General features: G+C 42.6%; 1 protein-coding gene across 1 annotated transcript; it reads right to left on the bottom strand.

The window, feature by feature from the left end:
- Window positions 1-865: 865 nt before the first annotated feature.
- Window positions 866-21613, bottom strand: RFWD3 (ring finger and WD repeat domain 3). Its single transcript, XM_066327770.1, has 12 exons — window positions 21231-21613; window positions 19610-19848; window positions 17812-17897; window positions 17514-17711; window positions 15198-15289; window positions 12957-13071; window positions 8097-8325; window positions 6757-6907; window positions 4401-4577; window positions 3592-3806; window positions 3116-3333; window positions 866-2486 (listed from the first exon to the last, which is right to left on the bottom strand). Exons 1-12 carry the CDS (start codon window positions 21611-21613, stop codon window positions 2343-2345), a joined length of 2247 nt encoding a protein of 748 aa, XP_066183867.1. The 3' UTR covers window positions 866-2342.
- Between the last annotated feature and the right edge of the window lie 1607 nt (window positions 21614-23220).

Genomic DNA, 23220 nt, shown 5'->3' on the forward strand with positions numbered 1-23220 from the left:
CATCCTTCCATCCCAAATCTGCCCCTTTGACTCCAGACAGAGATGAACAAATATTTAATTAACACATTTGACCTTTTATCAGCGCTCAATGCTGATGGCTTTCTGTACACCAGTGAGGTGTACTTCCCTGCAGATTGCTGCAAACTTGGGAGTAGGACAGGGCTACAAGGTTTCTTCACTTTGAACATTTTCTGACACTCTAGGTTTGAAGACTGAGAATATGAAAGTGTCATCTTCCATTATTTAAATAGTATTTAAGTTTGTATCTCTTTTTCCTGTATGGTGGCATAAAGTAGAAAACAAGCGTTACCTGGAAAATAAAATCAAAGGACTACCTAGAAAATCAAAACATTTTAATTCTTTTTCCTGTGTACATTTAAAGCTTCCCAAATTTCTTGTGTTAAGATGGCGTTGGAGTTGACAGAACATAAATAATGCCTCAAAATAGCTGAGAACAAGAAGCTCATTGTATTAATATGGCAGAGAGCATCCTGCTCCTTCTAGTTTAGCTGTTACCAGAGACCTTCTCACAATATAATTTTACCAACCCTTAGTTCCTGATCATTGTTAAAATGCCAAAATTTCTCATGCCAGTGAGTTATTTTCATTTAAAAGACATCCCATGTGTGTAGCCTGACCTTGCTCAACCCTTTTCCTTCTCCTCACCTGGCCGGAGATAAGGATGGTTCAGTGAGGACTCATTCACTAAATACTTTCATTATTTCAGCCAGAAACTCAGTGTGACCTGGAAATAACACAAAGCAAGAGAAATCTCACCTGCAAAAGGGAACCCTTGGTAATGTTCATAATACATGCAGTGAATGTCACTGAGACCTACTTTCAAAGTACAGCAGCACCACTCCTATTTGATAATTATAAACACTTTATTTTTACAGTATAAAAATATAGAAACAAAATACTATACAGAGAAATATAAAGTTAAGATCTTCTCAGTTCCATTTAAGACAAACAGGATTACATTGTGCAAGCCCCAGACTTCAGCAAATAAAATTATCCTGGCAGCTAAGTGGTAGCACACTCAATCCGAATGGGACAGCTCCTGCTCACCACACATCCAGAGGCAGAGGTGTGCCAAGGGATAACCTTCCAGCACAGGAAACTTCTCTTGCAGCTTCCAACATCCTCACAAGTTTGACTTTGTTACACATAAAACGGAACTGAAGTCTCCCTCCATGATGTGACCCGGAGATGAAAGCCCCAGCCCTCAGAGTATTTACAGTGAGGTGCTGAGAGCGCACCTGCCCACACACATCCCCGGGCTCTGATCTCATCCCACGGGCTCACATTTACACAAACACAACTGGAAGCTCTCTGTGACCAGTTGTGGAGCTGCAAACTGTCATATTAAGGAAGACAAAAGGTCAGTAAAAACAAGCTGATGAAATCCCTGAGCTTCCACTCGTTCCTCAAAACAGAAAAAAAGCCAACTCCCCTGCCTCCAAACAACAGAAGCAGCCAGCATTCTTTTTCAATGTACTGGCTGTTTCACTACATTCCTGTCTTTAAAAAAGAACACTGTGGACTGAAGCAGCCAACAGTACAAGAATCATCTCTCTCTTCTTTACCTGTACTTCTCCAGTACTATTTTCATTTTCCACAACCAAACTGTCCAAGTTTGCTTGCAGGTAAAGCAGGAAGGAGAGAGGGAAAGGATGGCAGAGAATTAAGGAATTACAGTGCAAATTACATGCTCATGATAAGAAAAAAAAACCCACAAAGGAAAATAGTTCTCTGTAGATTTTTCAAGTCTGCTCTTTCCATCACCCCAAAACAGGATCCATCCTTGTTAGGGAATAACTGCCAACTGACCCTAGACCTTCAAGAGAACGTTGGGAGCATGCTCCTCATGGCAGTGAACTTGCTTTCACACTGCATATCAGCAATGCCATGAGATGCCTTTTCATCACCCAGTAATCATGGCAGGATTCCACAAGAAAGTGCAGTGGGAGTCTCAGGTCTTCAAGTTCCTCTTATTTTATTCATTTGTAGCAGAGATTTGAAAGTCCCTGTGCTGTATTCACAGTGGAAAAAAAAAAGTGCAGCAACACATGCTGGAGACACTCCAGGAATTATTGCTGTGCTGAGGCAGCTTGTCGAGTTTGACTAAAAAAAAAATTGACAAAAGAAAAAATAAGGGCAGGCCTAAAGAGGAATACAGAAGAAAGGAATTGCTCTGGGCACCAGCACATCCCAGTTCCTTCCCACTGGCAGAAGGGTGCTGTAATGGATTCCGTCTCCTGTAAGCACCAAGTGCAGGACTGAGCAGTTGTGTAGGGTTATCAGCAGCAAATTTGACAGTCTGTGGCAAGCGTAAGGACAGCTCACTGCCACTTGTAGATATTCACCTTCTTCTCCGTCAGAGTAGCCAAGAGGTGGCTTTGGTTCACTTCCAAGGGACAGATATCCAGCACAGGCAGGTCAGCTGGCAGCTTCTGCCGCAAGGAACCACTTCCAGCATCCCAGAGCTGTGGGAGGGACAGACAAGGTCAAGGACTGCAGAATTCTTCTCCTCCTACCCAGAGCAGACCTCCCTCTCTCCAGAAAAGATTTCCTCAATTTATTCATAGGACCCTTTCCTCTACTTCCAACCCCACTTGATTGGTCTTTAACAGACTTGCAGACCCTGACCACCCTCTCTGACCCCACTCATGAGCTCTCATGCCACCTGTTGTCCATCTTCTGCATTTGGGCTGCTTTTTCATACAAAGCACAGCCCTTCTCCTCTTCCCTATCATTCCTAAAAAGCCTGCATCCTTCTCCTGCAGTGCTTACCACACTAACTATCCCACTGAGTCTGTTACACCACTCAGGCCCCAGTTGTGCCACTATGCCCAACCCCATTCCCCTGGAGGACAACAGGGGCTCCCTGCCTACATGCCCTTTGATGGATGGGGACCACAGGCCTTGGCTAAGACTGGGAGTCCCACACTATCAGAAAGTTTTATCTGCCACAGCAGTACAACAGACCAACTAGTGCAGGGTAACGTGTGACACGACGATTCCCACCAAATCCCACTGATACTGTGGCTGATAAGGCTTCTCTCCTAAGAACTGCAATGAACCCCTACACCACACTGAAAAGAACATGACATACCAGAGCAGAATTGGATGCCTCATCACCAGCACACACGAAGACACTCCCATCATCCTCTGGGCTCTGAAAAATGGCATTTTTGGTCAGCAACTTGCAAGCAGGCCCAGCACTGAAAGTCTGAACTGGGTTAGACGAACACACCACATCTTCTGAGCCCTCTGTTAGTGGACTGCAAGTCAGTTCCATCATCACACAACGCATACATGGGTTATTTTTACCTGTGTAGTAGAAATAAAAAGGTAACTTTTGAAAAATGTACTCACAGATAGGCTTTAGTTGTAGGAATACAAGCAGCACCAGCCTGCAGCTGCCTGCTTTTGCCCATCCCCAGTTTCTCTACATGCAGATGCTCACTGCTCTAGTAAGAGCACATTGCTGTGTTTCTGCAGTACCCACAGCACCAAAGCTGCTGCTGCGCTCAGCCCAGAGCAGTGAGAAGCAGTGGTGAAAGCCTGCAGAGACCCCCCAGTACGTACTAGGCCTGTATGTGGCCAGGCAGTGCCGTGTGTTGATCTCTGTCTGGAGATCGATGCAGCCTCCGGGTTCCAGGGGCAGGTGATGAGGCCGGTAGGAGTTGCCAGCCTTTTGTTCCCAGAAGCAGGCTCCTTCCAAGGTCCCAGCCAATATTCCACCATAAGGCAGTGATGCTGAGGCCATCCGGGGCAGGTAGGACAGTGATACCATGGGACACCTGGAAGGGTCATTGGCAAGACCTGTCAGTGCTGTCAGCTGCAGCTCTGCTGATGTCCTGCTCGCTGCTGCAGAGCTCCAGTTCTCCAACTGCATGGCAAAGAAAGGGCCTAAGCAGGCTGTGAGACAGCCCTTCAAGCAATGAGTGCCAGTGGATGTGACAACTATAAATTAAATCCAGCTTAACTGCTGAGCCTTATGTTTTACAGAAGCAGCAGACAGCACACATCAGATTAGTGCAAATCAGCGTTTGATTCCCAGAGTATAAGAAATAGAAGCATCAGAATTTCACAGCTCTTTGTGATTTGTCCTTCCAAAATTAAATACTAACCCCAGCTCTAAAACAAATTCAGCTCTTCTGTTTATATTGCACCAATGCCTTAAAAAGGGCACAAGTGCTTAGCGCCTGCATAAGTTATATATAAACACTGCACAACCTTATGAGAGACTTCTCACATTTGTGCTAAATGTGAACTTTTGTACAAGAGATTCAGATAACACAATTTAAACTGCTGTAATTGTTGAGTGACTTATGGAAGAAGCTGTGTTTAACTCGATGTGTATTAGTTGAGAGAAATAAATCCTTCTGCCATACCTTGACTTCTGAGGGACCAGTTCTTGGACATGAGAATGAGTGTCTCTCAGATCATATATCATTATAGAGCCATTGACCAATCCAGCATAGACATAGTTTGTATCATCAAGACACCAGCAGCAGCTCCACACAGGACGGCCAGCATTGTATGTCTGCACCACAGTGTTTGTTGCCAAGCTGCAGAAAAAAAGCAAAGTGTTGGCCAGTTGCAAAAGTATCTACTGATGAGAAAACAGCACAATTAAAGTAAGCTAATCTAGCTTTTTAAAGTCTTCAGACAAAAGCATCTCTCTTTAGACCAAATTCTCAATTAACTCCTCCTTTACTCCAGACATGAATCTAAAAACCCAAACAGAATAATCCCTTGGATATTGTCAAGTAATTTATAATTCTTCCAGGCCAATGCTTCTTTTTCCAGTTTGATCCTTGGAGACTGGGAGAGGAAATCTCACAGCAGGGTCTCAGCCGCCCTTACTGGCAAGAGAAAGCTAAGTTACTTTTCTGGAAACAATTAGAAGCAACTCTGGTGTAGTCCCATAATACCACATATTCCTGAGATCACAGGGCTCATCTCTTCAGATGGCATCTCTCATTAATTATTTCCCCTCTTTTTACACAAGAGGAACAGTATTTATGCCTCAAAAGAATCTAGTTTAAGCAAGAGTGAGACAGTGAATGGCTAAGGACAGTTGAAAGTACATTTAAAGTATTAATTATTCCTCCTACAAATCAAGTTTCTAAAGAAGAAGAGAGTCCACAGAGGGGCACAACCCAGAATAGCAGATGAAGTTGGTATCAGATCAGGACGTATTTGCAAAGGGCAGCATTGTCAACATGCATTTGTGCACTGAGAACAGCAAGAGACAGAAGACTGCACATATCAAAGTAACTCCGGATATCCTTTCTGTGCTTCTCCTGGGGAAAGGTGATTATGCTCAGGACTCCAGAGAAACAAGTAATTGCTCTCAGGTAAGTGTAAGGGGAACAACTACAAAGATCTAGATGGGAAAATAGGGAGTTTGATATCAGAGCAGTGACTGGGTCAAAACAACAGGATGGAAAAAAAACCCAAAACAAAACCAAAACAAACTCAGAGTGCTATTTTAAACAACTGCAAGCCAGAGCAGGAGATATAATGACAACCTGGATAATTATTTTGGGGACGATGAGTATGAAATAAATAACTAGAGAAGAATTATCACCAAAGAAGGGACTATTCTTTCAGAGGGAGACTGAAAAAAGTATGAAGATGCTGCTGAAGCAAACATCTAACTTCAAGATATTCTGGGATCAAGCACAAAAGCAAGAGGATCACAAGCTCTGATGCAGCCAACCAGGCAGTAAGAGGCAGAGATGGGAGTGTCTGGTTCCTTGTTGCAGTGTCTGTCATTCTTCAGATTAAACCATGAAAAGAATTATAGGCCTAATCAGTTAGAATTCTGACACCTTGACTCGAGCATCTGAGACAGTTTTGTCTACTTTTAACTAATCTAGCAAACATTTCAGCATGGTTACAGGAAAGAAGCATTCTGTACATTTTTGTTGCAGAATTAAGTTCTCTTCATTGCTTTACTTGTGGGAAAGACTAATTAGTCAAACAACAGACACTTGATCCTGCCTAACCCAATACTGACAGACAGATTGCAGAGAGATGTTACTATAACTCAATAAGAATCAAGCAGCCAATAAAGTTTTGTAGCACTGTAAGATTAAGACTGAAGAGCAGCAGAGCAGCAAGAAAACACACTCATAAACTGTAAATTCTAACAGGAATGGACACATTTTTCTCTCAGTCTCTGCATACTTAGTCTCTAACCTACTGTTTTAAGTCTCTGCTAGCTCTAGAGAGCCTCTAGCACACGCTCAACAATGCTGTTTATGCATTTCATATCCCAGATGAATTCCATGATCCGCAAGAAGTTTAAAATTGAACAAGTCAACATCAGTGCAGGGCAGGAGGAGCCCAGCTTAACCACCCCTCATTTCTGCTTTATGCCATTCAAGTTCCCACACTTCACATTTTCCTGCAATAACAGAAAACCAAGTGGACTGTAAATGTCATGTCTATTTTTTATGTTATTATTCTCAACACAGTTGGCCAATCCATGCTGAATTTACTTGTTTTCCACAAGAAAATCAGAGAGAGATGGCTTCATGACACCTCCACCTTAAAAATGCAAAGTCAATCAGTAGGTCCTTCCCTCTTGTATTTCCTACATGCAGGAAGAATATGCAGACCTGATCTCATCTTTGCATCTTCCAGAAAGCAGAATACTAAGTGCTGCAACGCAGAACAAAATCCAACCCAACCTCTTGCACACAGCCAAACTCTGCAGGGACAGGCAGCAGGGCTCACCTGGTGAGTTTGAGAGTGTTGTCCAGAGCAGCTGAGAGCAGTAAACCATCTGCTCGAGTGCCGAAAGCCAGGCCCCGAATCTGTTTGCTGTGGATGGGGATGTACTGACTGCTCTTCAGGTTGGCCAAGCTCATCATCTTAACACCACAACCTGCCACAGAAGAAGGGTAAAGCAGTTTATTGTGAAGTACATATACATAGAACTGGTTGTTCTATGCCAGAACTACAAAGTCGGTATTGAAGTCTGTGGTGGGATGAACACGTAAGTTATTTGCTGTTCTGGATAAGAACTGCCACAAATCATTCTTTAATTCAAATGGCAACAAAGCTAAATCCTTAAGGATCCCAGCTGGCAAGAACAATTTCAGTACCAGTGTTGCAATCCCTGTTACAAGGCCTGCTGCTCTTTAGCCAGCTTCTTCAAAGACACTCTTGCCCAGATAAAACCACAAAGAGCAGGATTACATGGCTATTTAAGAGAACAAGCATCATAGCAAAGAATGGTTACAGGTGAACTTAACCTGTGTGCTACAAGAGTCACCACAAAGCCTTCATTCAGTGATTCAGTCCCTGGCTACAAATGCCAGAAAAATGAGACCAGTTAAATGCAGAAAACCACTTTGTTATGCTTAGATAAGGCACATTAACCTCAAACCCATTAACCAAATAAAGTAAGTTTCAACAGTCAGCAAGCATTTTGCAACTAAGTGCTTTTCAGACTCCTAATGCCACATGTATTGCACTGAAAAAGCCACTGGCACTGGTCCAGATGTCAGGTCACTGGCCCCTGGACATAATAGTGAGACAAAACCAGGGCTGGCCATGACTTCTTGGCTTCTTATTTTCTCATTAGGGAACAGCTCTTCAGGCATTCATATTAAAAGAAGTTTGCTTTTGGATAGGTTTTGGGGTTTTTTTTGTTGGCTTTTCTTTTAGACTACTGACAAATCAGCTGCATGTGTATCATTCCACCTACAATTAGGGAAGCAGTGTTTCTCACTCATTGGAAGCTTCTCTGCAGGTCCCACTGCCTGGCCTCTTGTTCTTTCAGAAGGTCCACCTTTTCAAGGATTGCCACACACATCTTTTACCTTCCTGTGGATGTGACATTCCAGCAGGAGAGTTGGAGACCCTCTGCTAGGACTCTGTCACAGAAGTGCCAAGGAAAACAAGCTCCTTTGCCAGGCAGAAGCTACCAATGCAGGGGCCAGATGAACTGTGGGGAGTCTTACAAGTTTACAAGGCACATGCAAAAGCCAAGCAGAAAAGGGAGCAGTGACAAAGTAGAAATGGCATTAACTTATGCTTCTGAACCCCCAAATGTTGACTTGCTTAATTACCAGGAATAAAAGTAGACTGTGGAGAAGGCTGTGATACCACAAGACAACTCAGTGAGTCACAGTACGCCATCACTCTGCAGTTCCCAGCCTGAGACACCAAAATAGCCTTTTCCAACTGGTACATGTGCTGGCTTTGGCTGGAGGGGAGGCTGCCTGGGAGGCAGGTGCGGGAGCTGCCAGGTTGCTGTGAAGTGCTCATGTTGTACTGGGCCACCAGAGCCTTCAGCTCCTGCAAAGAAAAAACCCAGAGACTTTTAATGCATCACCAGCACTGTAACCTCCTGTGCTCTCTGCTTTAGGTGCTCCAGCTGTACTTTTCTCAGATAAAAGAGGCAAATACAGTCCCATTTCCATGCTATTCCTGAAGTGCTACATTTTTAAGTCCATGGCCTATGACAGTGAGCAACAGAAGCATTCAAAAGCTGTGTAAATACTGTACTCAAGTCTGTTATTGTATGTATTACACCCTGTGAAAGAGAGGACTCTTGGGCAACACATAAAAGCCAGTAACAATTATTACCAGATCAATGGTGTTTAGAAGAGAATGAACTGCCAAGTATTATGTGCCCCTAAACCACAAGAGAAAGTCAATTAAAACCATTTTCCAGAATTTCCAGAATACCCCATAAAAAATAAAAGCCCAAGATTCAACATAAAGGGCGTTGCAGGAAACAAGTCAGTCTATTTAATGATGATGACCCTGTTCTTGTAAACCCTGTGCAGCAAATTCCAGGAACGACACAACTCTCAAGAGCTCCATCCCTGTATTCTACCACCTCCTCCCCTCTTTTCCTCCACCTCAGTTGATGAATGCTCAAGGATACTCAGCAAAGGCATGGCCAAAAACAGCATCTGTGAGGAACAAGGTATTCCTTGAATTCCTTTTTCTGCTGAGATCATCAGGGGTGAGGTGGGAATGAAGGTAGTGGCATCAGTATATTGCGAGTCAACTAGAAGTGTTCCTTCCCAAATAGCATTTTGACCATCTTGTAATCCAAGGTCAAAACCAGACAATACAGAATCTCAGGGATATTTAAGAGGGAGGGTATACTGAAGGAAAATTGCTACTTGCTTTCTGTTGTCTGAGCAACACAGGTTCTGCTTCAAACACGATGTAATCTTTAAACAATTAAGGGTCACAAGAGGGATATTATGAATATATCTGTAATTGCAAGTCAGCCTCAATACTGAACCAGCCACCACCACTTAACCTGCATCAAAGCAAAGGCAGCAGTTTTCAAAAAAGCAAGATCAAAGTTCAAGCCCTACATGAATAGTTATCAAGACCTGTAACTTTTCGAATGTGCCCAGGAGGAGAGCAATTCTGACACTTTACAGAGGTCTGATCTCTTTGGCATCAAGCACATTGAAAATGTCCCAAGGGAATATAAATATTTAAAAAAGCTGGAGACTCCAGATGATCCCCACAGTGCAAGAAAAGACAAAACAACCTGGGCAAGGAAGGAAGAAGGGGTGTGAGGGTTGTCAGGATGCTTATTATGAAAGCTATAGCTTCAGGCTTAGAGTAAGCAGTCAGTGAAAACACAAGTAACTTAAAAGAAAGTAACTTTTAATCGAAAATTTAATAAACTCATTATTTCTAAAAGGTGAGGGGGAAGCCAGGACCACTGGGATCAGAAGAGATTAAAATTATCTGTTGCTCTGGGGACCTTAAAAAATTCTCCTTGTCACCCGCACTCAACATTCAACTTTCACACAAGTTATTAAAAAGGAAACCAGGCAATTAAAATCACAAGGACTATTAGTACAATGTTTACATTTAAACACAATGGACAAACCCAGCAGAACCAGGAAGTCTTACTGGAGGCACATTAGCAAGGTGATTAAAAACATTGTGCTGCAGACAAATTCCACTAATTGTGCTCAAAAGAACATTCTGTTCATTATGTAAAAGCCAATACTTTCCTTTAAGATTCATTTTTTAAGATGCCTGGTGTCAACTAAAGGCCTTGAGAGCAGACTCCTCACTCTGCACATGCTATGACTGCTTCTAGATTTCAGCTCACCTTTGCAGTGATGAACGAACACAGTTACACTGGGGGTAAAAATGGGCTATATAGCAAAAGTCTTCCTGAGGAGCATGCAGGAGAAGGAGAAGTAGAAGAGCACAATGAATAGGAAAGGAAAACCAGGAGCTACAATAAATTCAGAACAGTTTTGAGTTATTAGGTTACGGCCCTAATAGCTGATATGAAGCTTTCAAGACAAAGGCAGGTATCAATGACTGTCACACTCTGGCTGTTTCCCAAAGAGCTCTTAGAGAAGCCACACCTGCCACCTTGCACTGCACAGCCCCTGCCCTGCCTTTAACAGAGAAACACAGGTCAGGACAGCCTCAAGCTGTGATGCAGCACTGTGGACATTCCACCTCCCTTTGAGGTTCGGCTTCAAATTCAGTCTAAAGGACACGGAGCATTTCTAACTGGCTTCACTATAAACAACAGCAATGAAATACCAGCTTTCATTTCCCCAGACATCAATTGGAGGTGAACACAAAGATGAACAATTTTTATTCAGTACAACAATTAGCCTAATTTTTTTTTTCTAGAGGTATTGGATACACAAGTTTTTATTGATATTTTGTCATTCAATTTTTTTGGATGCTCTGAAAATCCTATTTTAAAGGAGGTTTTCCATTACATCAAACAATATAAACTGATCTCTGCACGGGTCACAATTACATTTGCTTTCTTCTCCACCACAGCATGCAATCTCCTGTAATTTCCCTGCCAGTCCTCCTTTTTGTGCTCCATACCCAAACAGAGCTACTACTTCCCATGTGCAAAAACCAGATCTACCCCAGCTGAACAGTGATATTAAAATCAAAAGGCAGAGATGGTTCGCTTATCATTAGCTACTTTTAACTGAAAATGCTGGCAGATTTAGGAGGAGTACTGCAGTAGCTCACATCTCATTCCCAAGTTCTTTCTGCTCCCAAAGGAAAAACATTAGGTAAAAGTAAAGTGTCAGCAGCATTGGTTCCAAAACACAAGCCTGAACACCTCCATGTGGTGGGCAGGACACAGCTCAGCACAGCCCCCACTCCTGAGGGCTTTCTTCCAGAGCTCTCCTCATCTTCAAGTTCTTTTTCTCATGTATTTTTATATAGCTAAAGACTTAAAACCCATCAGTTTCCTAGCCTCAATAACACTGCATACTTGAATAACAAAGTACAATGAACAAGATTGTTAATGGGTAAAAGCACAGAAAAATGCATACAAACCTGAAGAGAGGTCATAACTAGTGCCATGACTGCTGCTGGGCACAGATCAAGAGCATTAGCAACAAAAAAATCCCTGAACAACCCAACCCTACGCTGCAATCACCCAACAAGGGCTAGGCTAGAAACCTCCTAACCTAAATACTTTTATGCAAGTAGTTCCTTTACTATGTGACTTCTAGTAAAACAAGGAGCACATTAGGCATCTGCTCAAAATGCAATCAACCAAGTTAAAGACTTATTGCAGACTTCCAGCTGACTTTTTTGCTCCCCAGTACATTGTTTTATTTTCAGTTTATTCGTAGTATAAACAAGCACCTTAAAATTGCTTCCAGCATTTGCATTAACCACTACAGGACAATGATGAATGCAGTATAAATACTGAAACAGAGCTTAAGGAACACAGGGTACTTAATCTTGATAACATGTGACTTCAATTCAGTTAGACTGGATACTCCATCATTTAACACCAAATGAATTGCAGGAAAACATTATGGACCTGCAATTTTATCTTATTTGCATTATTCTTAAGCCAGAGTTTGAAGTGGACCAATTTTCTCATTAGTGATGATGAGCATATGGCTTCATGCAGGAATTTAGGAAATTTATAAAGCCTTACCTTACGTCACACAGGAAGACTTCAGCAAAGAGGATGCTGTTTAATGTACAGATATGAATAGCCAAGGCTATTAAAAAAAATCCAGGAACAAAGAAAATCCTAAAATTAAGCAGGCTGCTACACAGTGAGAGGATATCATCTGCCTCAATCAACAAAAGGTAGCAGACTGGCAATGAAACAGGCTCTTGGAAAACCTAGCACTGGTGGAATAAGCCAGCTAATTCACAGTTGGAAGCACCAGCAGAGTCCATAATTTATAGGAATCCTGTAAAAGCAGCTGGGATGGGTTACAAAATTTCTTGGTATTGCATAACCCAGAAGGAAGCAGTCATTTAACAACCAGTCATTTTTACTCAGTAATTTGTGTTCTAAGAGCTGCCTCTCAGCAGCTGCTCAGCCTGTGTACAGCCTCCCCTAATGACAGGCCAGGTCTCAGGGTACCAGGAGGTGTTAAACTGAAATGTTGACTAACTTTCAAAAAAACCCAAATCCCTAGGGTTGTGGAGTTTTTTGTTTGTTTGTTTGGTTTTTATTTTGCAAGTGGGAAAAAAAAATCATGCCTCTTCACAAACTGCTTTTCTAAGGCTCTTTACTAACTAGAGATAATAGGTCACATTTTTATCGGTTTACTATATAGCTTTCCAAAGCTTATTTTGATGCAACTACAAGAAAGATGAGTAGAGTAAGTCTAGTTCTTTATTACCACACCTTTCCAGGCACCACAAAACCTGAGGGGGAACCTGCAACATCAGCAGCCAAACAACTCTACTGCTGGGCTGCAAGTTCAATTAAGTCCTAAAAGCACAAGAAAAAGTCAGTATTTTTGTAGCACACATCCAGCCCAGGATGTCTTTATGAGCTTGGAATGATTCACCAATTGAGTTTACTAAATCTTGCTGATTACTAAAACTGGAATGCTGTCTTCTCTCCTCTAAGGGAACATAGGAAAGGCAGGCTGAAGAGAAAGAAATGCTTTGTCTGCTTGTAGCATGAGACTTACCTGAACTTGCTTGCGGAGTTTGCTGCATTCATCTGTGAGAACCTGGAGCTGGAGGCGGCTCTGTGCAGATTCCAGCTCTGCCTGTCTCCTCAACATTTGCTCCTTTTCTAAAGAGCTGGAGGAAGGAGAGGAAAGCAATCCTTAGGACTAGGTATTATCTAGGATGCTTTTCTGGGCTGCCAATTCCTGCCAGCTGACTTCATCCCACCTGTTCAGGCAAATCCACAAGTAACAGAAAACTTGGTACTGCACTAATCCAATACATTCACCTTGAGATATTCAGTTATGCAATTGTTCTGAATGACTCACTTCAAGTATTGTTCCAACAACCTTTCTCCTCAATCTCTCCTTAAGGACTAATTTAGTAGAGGAGAGCATAAGAAAACACTTAAGAAACACTTAAGCAAATTCTATACCATCATGTCCATGTAACACACTGTCAGTAACACAGCACATCATAGCATAATTATAGAACAGCAAGATCTTCAAGCTTATCTCTACTACCAATAGCTAATCTTGTATTTTAGGAACATATATCTGTACCAGAAAAAAATCATACAGATAAATTCTCTGTGAATGCCTATAAAGAAGACCCACTTACTACCTCACCTTGAGCCCAAAAGTGCACACACACCATTTACCAGCAGCGCTTTTGACAAGTTACTTGAATTTATTTTTCTTTCATATAGGCTTACATGAAGAAAAAGCTAAAGCGGTGAAAGAAACACCAACACTGCTTAAAATTAGCTGTACACTTGGTCTGTGTTGCCCACTGCATTCTGTATGTCACAAGCTGCAATACTCCAGATATTTCTGTCATTCATGTGCAGGAAGCTCTAGCTTGCCTAAGTATTTTGCAAATGCACAGACTTAACCTTGCATGTTCCAAAGCATGGAATTCTGTTATTTCCTTATAGCTTTTTCATGTGATTTTATTTCCTGCAGACAAAAGAGGTGAAATGCTTCTTTAACCATCACAAACACATTCTTTATATCAGTACCCAAGGCCTGAAGGCTGGTAGGTTTTTGCAAATGTGAGAAACAAATCCCATGATCTTATACCTAATTTAAGATAACGTGCAAACCATGCTAATGCATGCACACACACATCTGTGCTCCACTGGTGGCAGTGTGCCACAAGGCAGCCACTGCCAGTAGCTTCATGGACTCACAGGCAGTCACTGGTCTCTGCCTTACAACAAAAACAGGAGGCAGAGAGGGGCAAGGCATGTGGGGAATGGCTGCAGTGAGGTTCTGAGACACAAACAGAAGTCAGACAACTACCCCTTCATGACAGATAAAATTTACACACCTAAATATCTTCTGTGCTTTTGAAAAAAAAATTATGTATCATTTATTTTTCTGTGTTAATACAGTAAAAGAAGCATGACCCTTCCAAAGGTACACTTCAAACACCATCAGGCTGTGGCAATCTGGAGAGAAGAGATTCTTTGCTTCCTGACTGACTGTTACTCCTTAATCATTTCTGATCTATAATTACCAGGATAGATAGTGAGGTTTCTGTTGAAAGACTGCCTTGAAAGAACAGTGCTGTAGTTGCAGACGTGTAAAGAAACCCCAATTAAATTCTATTCAACACAAGACTCAGAAGAACTCAGATACCTGCAGCCTTTTAATTTCAGAACTGTATCTGGGACAGCATCTTACTGAAAAGAAATGAGTCCCCATTTTCATACCTGCTTTTTTCCCTTTTTCAATACAAAGTCTACATTTAAGTTAGAAAGGGAAGTGGGAGTCATAGTAATGCTTGCTGACCTTTTGCAAGTAAAGCTACATGAAGAGTTTGACAAAGGAAGATGGAAAGTGATATATATGAGGTATTACTCTGTTTAATGCATGCAGAAAAGATGGCAGAAAAGGTCAAGCTATTTACCCTCCTTGCATTCCTAACTATGCCCTGCTTTTCCCATCTAATGATGAATTAGCAACACACAGCTTTTCGGCATCAACTCTGCATGTCCTCCCATGATAACATTTCAGGATACAGCACAAGATCCCTTTTGCTGTTTCAGGGCCACGAAATGCAAACTCAAGAATTCTGTTGCAAAAGAAAATTAAGACATGCAACACAGCAAGGCCTTGGTTCTTTAAGGTAGCTACACTCCTGATAAACCCAAGGGAATGCACAAATTGCTGTAGGCAAAACAGGAAATGAAAGCATGAAGGAGAAGCCAGAGTGCAGCTTTCAGTGCCAGGTGTCTTTATGTGCAGGCTCCATACCTCCTCATGCGCTCCTGCTCACTGGTATCCAGCGCTTTCAACGTGCGCGCGTACAGGATCACGATGTCGGAGCGCTTGGCCTTCTTATTGCACTGAAATCAAACACAGGCTCGGTTCAGCTACAGGAATTTAACCATCCAAACTATGCATCCCTACAAGTCCCTAGGTATTGTTTTATTTGGCTCTGAAGGGAGGGGCTGTCTACTGGAAAACAGTGCCACAAACACTTACAAGCATGTTTGCAAGATGCTCCCTCATACAGACACCAGAGATGTAACCAGGGCTCCAATAAAAGTTGCATATCCTACTGCACCTTTAATAATCCATCTCCTTGCTTCCCACTAAATGTATTCTGCTAATGCACCAGCAAGGCAGCATGGTCAGGTAAGTTCCAAGGACAAAAAACCCAAATCAGACAAAGAAGTGAAAACAAGAAGATCTAGTACAAAACACCAGCCCAGCTGCAGGTCTGAAAACACCAAGACTTGTTGCTTAGCCAACAGACAAGGATTTAGGAACCCCTGAGTATACTCCCAGCTCTTATTTCTGTACTATATTCCTTTAATCAAATTCTACAGGCCCAAATCCATAAAAGTGTTCCAGTGTTGTATGAAACTCTGACATCTCACTGACTTCAGTGACACACAGGAAATAAGATATCTCAATAATTTTGTGCATCTAGCTGCAACCATTTAGTACTTTACACTCACCTTAAAAAGAAGGCAAGTTAGAACTTGCAGATGCCATAATTTCTTCCAAGTTTATTGTTTCGCAAATATTCTTTGTTGATGCAAAAAGAGGTAGTGAATACTCAGATCAAGTAACCTTTGCTAAGCATTAAATTACTGTGTGTGCTTCAAATGCAGACTTCTCTATTACTTAGCAGCACGAAAACAAGCAATAGTTTCAGAGCAGACAACCTCTCCCCCTTTGTAAAAACTGCTTTGCTGAGCAGTAAATGGCCAAGACAGTTTTCCTGGCAGCCAGCAGCTGCCACTGGCAGGATCAGGAATGCTGCAATTTCACAGTAACTTGCACTCAAGCCACTTAGTATACAGACCATGCACAGCAACTCTGGGCTATTCAACCAGAGGACGCCCAGTTGCAAAGGACAGCAACTGCAAATGAAGGGAAGATGATTTAGCTTCAAGGTTCTCTCCAAAGCAAGTTCTTCACCCCAGAACATTTTAATATTTGTATCATTGGAAGAGAACAAGAGAGCAAAAAACCCTTGAGATGTGACTGTTCAAGAAGAAAGCAGTCATGAAATTCCAAAGAGTAGATATGCAAGGCATGTCTCTTAGAATTCTGTCTGGGCCTGAAGTGGGAGAAGAAAAGCTTACATAGAATTGACAGGGGTAAGAAAAATCAACTTTGGGCTTTTGCTATGGCAACAGGGGTTCTTTAGGTTTAGTCACAGCACACGTCAAGAGGAAGTTTCTTGTTGACAGGATGGAATCCTGCAAAGTCAAGCAAGAATACAGAAGCTCTCAAAATGACAAAGCCAAAGAAACCCTGGGCTTCCAGCCACCGACTTGGAAAGCAGCAGAACTGAATCCTATTTACAAGGTACTCATTGACCTATTTTTTGTCAACATTCCTTCATGGAAAAAAGGAGTAAGGAATGGAAACACATCACAGAGATGTGCATGCCTCATCAAAAGAGATCAGTATTAACCACGAAAAGAAAGCTGGAAAGAAAACCTTCAAATGCTGATTTACCACTTGCAAAAGGAGACTAAAAGATGTAACCTGGTTCTCAGTTTGCTCTCTGCCAGCCTCCCAAACAACCTGGTCCTCTTAAAGGTTGCAAAAGCAGATGCAGTTCAATATAGAAGATTAATTAACTGAAAACTGACTTAGATGATCTTTAGGGTCCTTTCCAACCCTAACCATTCTGAGGTTCCAAAACAGTTCTCAGACAGATTTCTTGTCTAATAACATAGTCTTTATGCTTAGTTAATTGCTTCTAGGAATCCATCTGCTATTTCCATTCCAGGTGGTTCTCTACAGGACCAGAGTGGGGCATTCTGAAAACATTTCCACTTTACCACTTGAACTCTCAAACTTTTGCATCTGCTGCTTACAAATGCTCTACTCCAGGGAGAAGATCCAAGTCATAACCCATCCTTTAAAGTACTGCTAGTTGTTACAGGCCTAATAACATCAAAATCAGTGGGGGAGTTGTTATTTCTGACAGCAGCTTCACACAGCAACCAGTTGCAACACTTGACAGTGATTGCATCTGAGGCAAAAGTTAGGCACACACAGTAAGTGCTTTAAGTGCTTTCCAGTGCACATAAACACCCATTTTACCTGAGGGCACTTCCCTGCCTGTCCCTTGAGCCACCTCTCAATGCACGTGTAGCCAAAGAGGTGCCCACACCGCAGCGCAGACAGACGGTGGTCCCCAGCATTGGTCCACTGCTCAAAGCAGATTGCACAGGTGTCTCCTTCCTCCTCATCCACAGGTGCAACAGGAACTGATGGCTCCAGTCTCTTTAGTGGAGATGTCTAGGATTAAAAATTTAAAAAAAAAAACAACACAACTATTTTAGAAAATGCAGCATTTATCATAGATAATCTGTCTCCAAAAGCATTTAGTTCACCTTACTTGCTTTTGCTGGACTTGAGCTTCATCTTCATGACTTTCATGTTCTGCAGAAGCTTGAGGTGGCTCTGCTTGGACCTGACTGGAAGCTAAAGAAAGCATTGCTTAAATAACCTGATTCATAACGGAGGGAAAAGGAGTTTTCCTGCTTTGATCTAAAATCATCAGGGCACAGCTTAAGTAGTGACACAGCACAAGTTACTTACAAAGTTTCAGATTAGTGCCCTGGACACAGTCTATGTGTAAGGCCTTCTATATATGAACAGTAGTACTGAAGAACTTTGTTTTCTTTTACGAAAAGCAACAGAATTTCAGTAAAAAAGGAGAGGTCTTTTAAGGACAGCAATTGTTACAAGAATTTTCAAGACCTGCACAAAACAAACAGACCTGGTCTATAGTTAGGCTGATGTAAGGTAATATTCCTGCATCATTATACCCTGAGAAAGACAGACACCAATATCAGAAGTTGCTTTGCCAAGGGATCTAAGCATGCATATTTCATGTGCCAAGAAAGCATTTCCCGTATGCTGGCTGCCCATTCACTCTGACTTCAGCAGTTTTCCAGCTGGTAATTGCCTGAACTACCAATTCTGCTGGTATTCTCCCTATGTTTTTGTGGTGGGTCTCTGTCAGACCATCTGTTGAGGCATGGGCACACTGAATTGCTATGTGGTGTGGATAGCACCACCACCAGCACAGTAAAAAAGAACCAGAAATCACTGTCTCTCCTCTAGCTCATGACAAAACAGGAGTTATTAATCACATTTAGTAATCAAGGCAGATATTCTCCATCCAGTGGAAGTATCACCCAACCCTGGCTAATGTCAATAAAGTTTTCAGCCTCTGTGGTTCTGGGCTGTAAGAGGAGCCACTGGCTTATATAAGCAACAAGAGAAATCCAGAAAATCCAACAGAGAGCATATGTTCACACAATAATATACAGCACTTAACAGCTTGAGCTCCTGTCATGTGTAAAACTAGCCCAGAGCAAGCAGAATGGATCTGTTCAAAAGACACCTCATAGACATACCCTTTTAAAAAAAGGTAACAAGGTGGGCTGGCCAATCAAAACCAAAACTGAGGGCATAGAGTGAATCATAAGGACATTCCTTTGAGACTGAAGTAAAAAGATATCCTTGTTCTTTTATTCTCTGGGCATCAATAACCTTGACTAGCAAGTTAACTATTTGCCACTCTTACACAAACTGTGCATGTTCATCACAATGTCACTGAAGTGTGCATCAGGCTGTGAACACGAGTTTAGATAAAGAACTGCGAGACAGAGATGAGGAGAGAACAAAAAGAAAACAAAAAGCACCTCCATCTCCACAGCTAAGTCTCACAAGTTACAAAAATGAAAACTAAACTGAAGCAGATTGAAATCTCAAGTAATTAAAAGAAGATACTGAATCAGATCTTTCTCTGAGAGCACTTGCTGATGGTCCAAGCTGTGATCTGATGTCTTCAATATCACTCCTTAATAATATATGACAGCATGGCAAGCAATAATCTCTAAATTTAGGTTACAAATAATCCTGGAAATGTTCAGAATAAGCAGCAGTCTGCAAACAGCAAAAAGATTGTATTTAGCATAATGGCAGCAATCAGCCATTGCTGCTGCTGCTCTTTGGAGCTGCTTGCCAGGAAGCCGTGTGGCAGCAGCCTGCTCCTGTCAGCTGTGGGCACAAAGATCTCTGAGCACCGTCTGTTGAGAAGCTCGAAAGGATTTCCCGGCTGAGTTTTCAAACAGCAAGAAAAGTGTCTAAAATCAGACTCTACACAGCTCCAATACAGCACAAACCTCCTGAGCTCACTGCTGGAGGAGTCTCCTGGGCTGATGGTAACAGTGGTGCTTCTGCCTCCACTGCTTCCTCCTCCTCCTCCTCAGAAGTGGTGCTGTCAGAGTCAATCACTTCTATTGTCTCATCTGGGCGCTGTTCCTGGGTGTCCCTCGCAAGACGGGGGGTCTCCAGGTGTGGAACTGCTCCTGCAGATGGCTCTTGGGTCCTACTGAGTTGAAAGTAATGGTCCAGCGCTGCCCTGAGTCCAGAAAAGCAAGAAACAAATGCCACAGTCATTTCAGGTAAGCTACGGACTCATCATGTTGCTCCACGAATGTTTACAGGAAAATTCCTAGGCTTTGACTGCAGCAGGAAGGTGTCACTGTTAGCAAGTCAGGCCTTCTCTGGTAGGGGGGAAATCACACAGGATAGCCCACCTTGTGAATAATCAGCAACAATTAATTTTGCTCAGTTCAAAGAAAATCTTCTCATTACAACGATATTCTCCTTTCTTTTGGGGGAGAAGGGGATGGTGGTGTTGGAGAGGAGAAAAACAAAGCAGTATCACTGACTAATAAGCCTAAGGAAACGCCTAATCTGTCTCTCCAACCCTGACTCAGCCCTGGTTCCTGGAGGAACAGGTACTGTGAAATGCACATCACCTGGATCACAGCCTCATTCCATTGACTATTTTGTGCTTAGTCTTTCTACATTCCCTCTTCTTTTCTGCTGGAACTTCATCCCTAGAACATCCTTCCCTCTACCCGCATCAGTCCAGTTATCATCTCAATTATCCTTCAGATGCAAAGGAGTTTCTTGGGTTGCCTTCCAGCCCTCACAACTACAGTGACCTTCACAGGCAGTCTGAGGGCAAACAACACAGTTGTGTTTAATCAACTGGCAGGAGAGGAGCTCTTGGTCTCACTGAATTTAAAAAGCAATGCTTCAATTAATTATAATTTCACCCTTGGCATGTAAAAAAGCTAGAATGATGAGACAAAAAACCAAATAAACTAGAAATTGGGATTTCCTCCTGACTGGAGAGCATTCCCACTCATCTCCCTTTAATCCCATCACAAATGTTATTAAATAGAGAGGATTTTTTTATTTTGTCTGAAAGTAAAATAAAAACAAACCCAAAACCCAACAAAAAAAACCCTACAGAAAATTATCAGTTTGTATGTGAAAGTTTCTGCAGCAACTGTCACTAGCAAATGTAATCAGACCCCAAATCAAAAGTGAAATGCAAATTAGAGCACAGCTCCACTGAGTTAAATGCTGGCTGGAACAGGCAAGAATCAGCACTGCTGCAGGAATTATGGACAGGAATCTGGCTGCGTGGAGGGAACAGCAGCAGCAGCAGCTCTGCAAGCAAAATTCAAAACATAGAAGGGCTCAGAAGTCAACATCACCCCTGCCAACATATGAAACAGGGATTCACTTAAAAAGGGCAAAGAACCTGCCAGAAGAGACCAGAAGTCACTGTGCTATTACTGAATGTAAAAGGTAAGTGAGGCACCCTGGATTTGGCCCCAGCCACACACCTGGGCTGGGCTCTGTGAGCCAGGAAGCAAGGAAGTTTTGAACTGATGCTGGACTCAACCAGTGGGCAGTTCAGACCCAGTTTAATTTCTGCTTTACCTGGCACTGATTGTCCTCTGGGAGCCACCAATCCTCTGCTGCCTGCGGGCTCTCCACACCTGCGGCCGCTGTGTGAGCTGTGCCACAGGCAGCGGCTGGTGCGGCTCAAACGCCCCTTGTACCCTCTGCAGCCCACTGGGGGCCGTGGCTGGAGTCATCTGCAGGTCAGGCTCTGCAGCTGCTTCCCTTGTTGTACCAGCGTCGGGTGTGACAACAGCATCATCAGCAGGAAGGGCTGCAGCGCTGCCTCCTCCTTCCCCGGGCACGGGAATGTGGGAGGAGAGCGCTGTGTGACCAGAGGGCTCCGGGGCAACTGTCTGCAGAGTCTCCACCGAGTAACCAGCCACTGGCTGGAGATCAACTTCCATCTCTTCTTGAGCCATTTCTGCAAGGAGTTGAAGAAAAGTAGTATTTACTCATAAGTGTACCCTACTTGTAGCCTGGTGGTAGCAATAACCAGGTACAGCACTCAGTGACTCAAAAAGCTTTTAGAATTCAGAGTCAAGAGAAAATCTATCCTTTGCAGCAGAGCTAAACCACAAGTCAATACACATTTATGAGCTGGGAGCACCCTCCCAGCGTCCCGGGTTCAAAGTCTTTGGCTTGACAGCAGCTAGCACCAAAGGCACATTGCAAAATCAACTTAAATAAGCATTTGGATGAGTATGTGAAGTTAATGTTTTCTTGCTGCCATCATTTACTTGCCACGTAAATTCATGTGAATCTTGAAGAACAGTTGGAAATATCTGAGAGAGTCTCCCGGGTGAGTAGCACTGCACAAGCACCCACAGACAGAAGCTCTTCAACACAGTCCTTTGCTCTACTGCTCTCAGGATGTGGACTGTTGCTCAAGTTTCTTCAAATAAAATTCCCTTATGGTAACAGATCACTGTGATCCTTACCCAGAGCGCACTGAACAGCCCTTTCGGTATTTACCAACCTCAGGCAAACCCAGAACACGTGACTGACACATTATTGTACCAAGTTATCTGCAGCCTCAGCATTTGTGGATCCATATTTAGCCCAAGACTGGATAAACATGAAATTTGGAGTAAAACTGCAAATATATTAAAGATGGTTGCTCTTCTACATTTCGGCACATGGATTTCAGGTTACCTCCAGAACAGGAGTACTATCTTAGGGTTTGAAGAAAAACAGAGACAACAGTTTGTGCATTATTAATTCTCATGTTGCTGTCAGACACCAAATTAAGAGCACTTGGGTCACACTGTTCTTACAACACAAACGGTTCAAGATTATTTCATTAACTGAATGAACATATGCACTAAAAACTCACAAGTCCTTTATTGGAAGAGCTGTGTGGATTAAATCCTGCAAACTGGAAATCATTCACATTCTCCAAAAAGTACTTAAGCAATCACAAACTTGAAAAGCCTTGGGAATTGCAGACCTTTAGCACTATTTAGAAGCCCAAAGCACAAACACCAGTTTTACCAAGCTGGTAAAACTTACCCAGCTAGGGCTGTATAAAGAGAAGAGATGCTGGCTATGTATTAAAAGTAGCAAGAACATGTATACAAGAATTAACAAAAGAGATTCTACTAAGCCTCAAATATTTTTATAGACCTTTTAAGAAATTCTAACTTATAAGTCATTTCATCATTCTTATCCTGATTACCAATTCGGCCTAAGCCAGACCAAAAATAGTCATTATCACCTCCCACCAGAGCAGCTGCATGACCAAGACATGGTAAAATTCAACAATCAAGTACTGCACCTCTTGCACTATGCTCATGTTGATGACAGAATAGACACCTATAACCATAATAAACACTTTATTTTCACCACACAGAGTCATGATGTTAAGGGGCTGGAGGAGATTGGTTAAAGACACAGTCCCAAGTGCCCCTGCCATGGGCAGGGACACCTCCCACTAGGCCTTCTCCAGCCTGGCCTGGAGCACTTCCAGGGTTGTGACACGCACAACTTCCCCGAGCAACGTGTTCCACTGCCTCCACTAAATGTGAGA

This window comes from Sylvia atricapilla, chromosome 12 (assembly GCF_009819655.1).
Source record: "Sylvia atricapilla isolate bSylAtr1 chromosome 12, bSylAtr1.pri, whole genome shotgun sequence".
NCBI lineage: Eukaryota > Metazoa > Chordata > Aves > Passeriformes > Sylviidae > Sylvia > Sylvia atricapilla.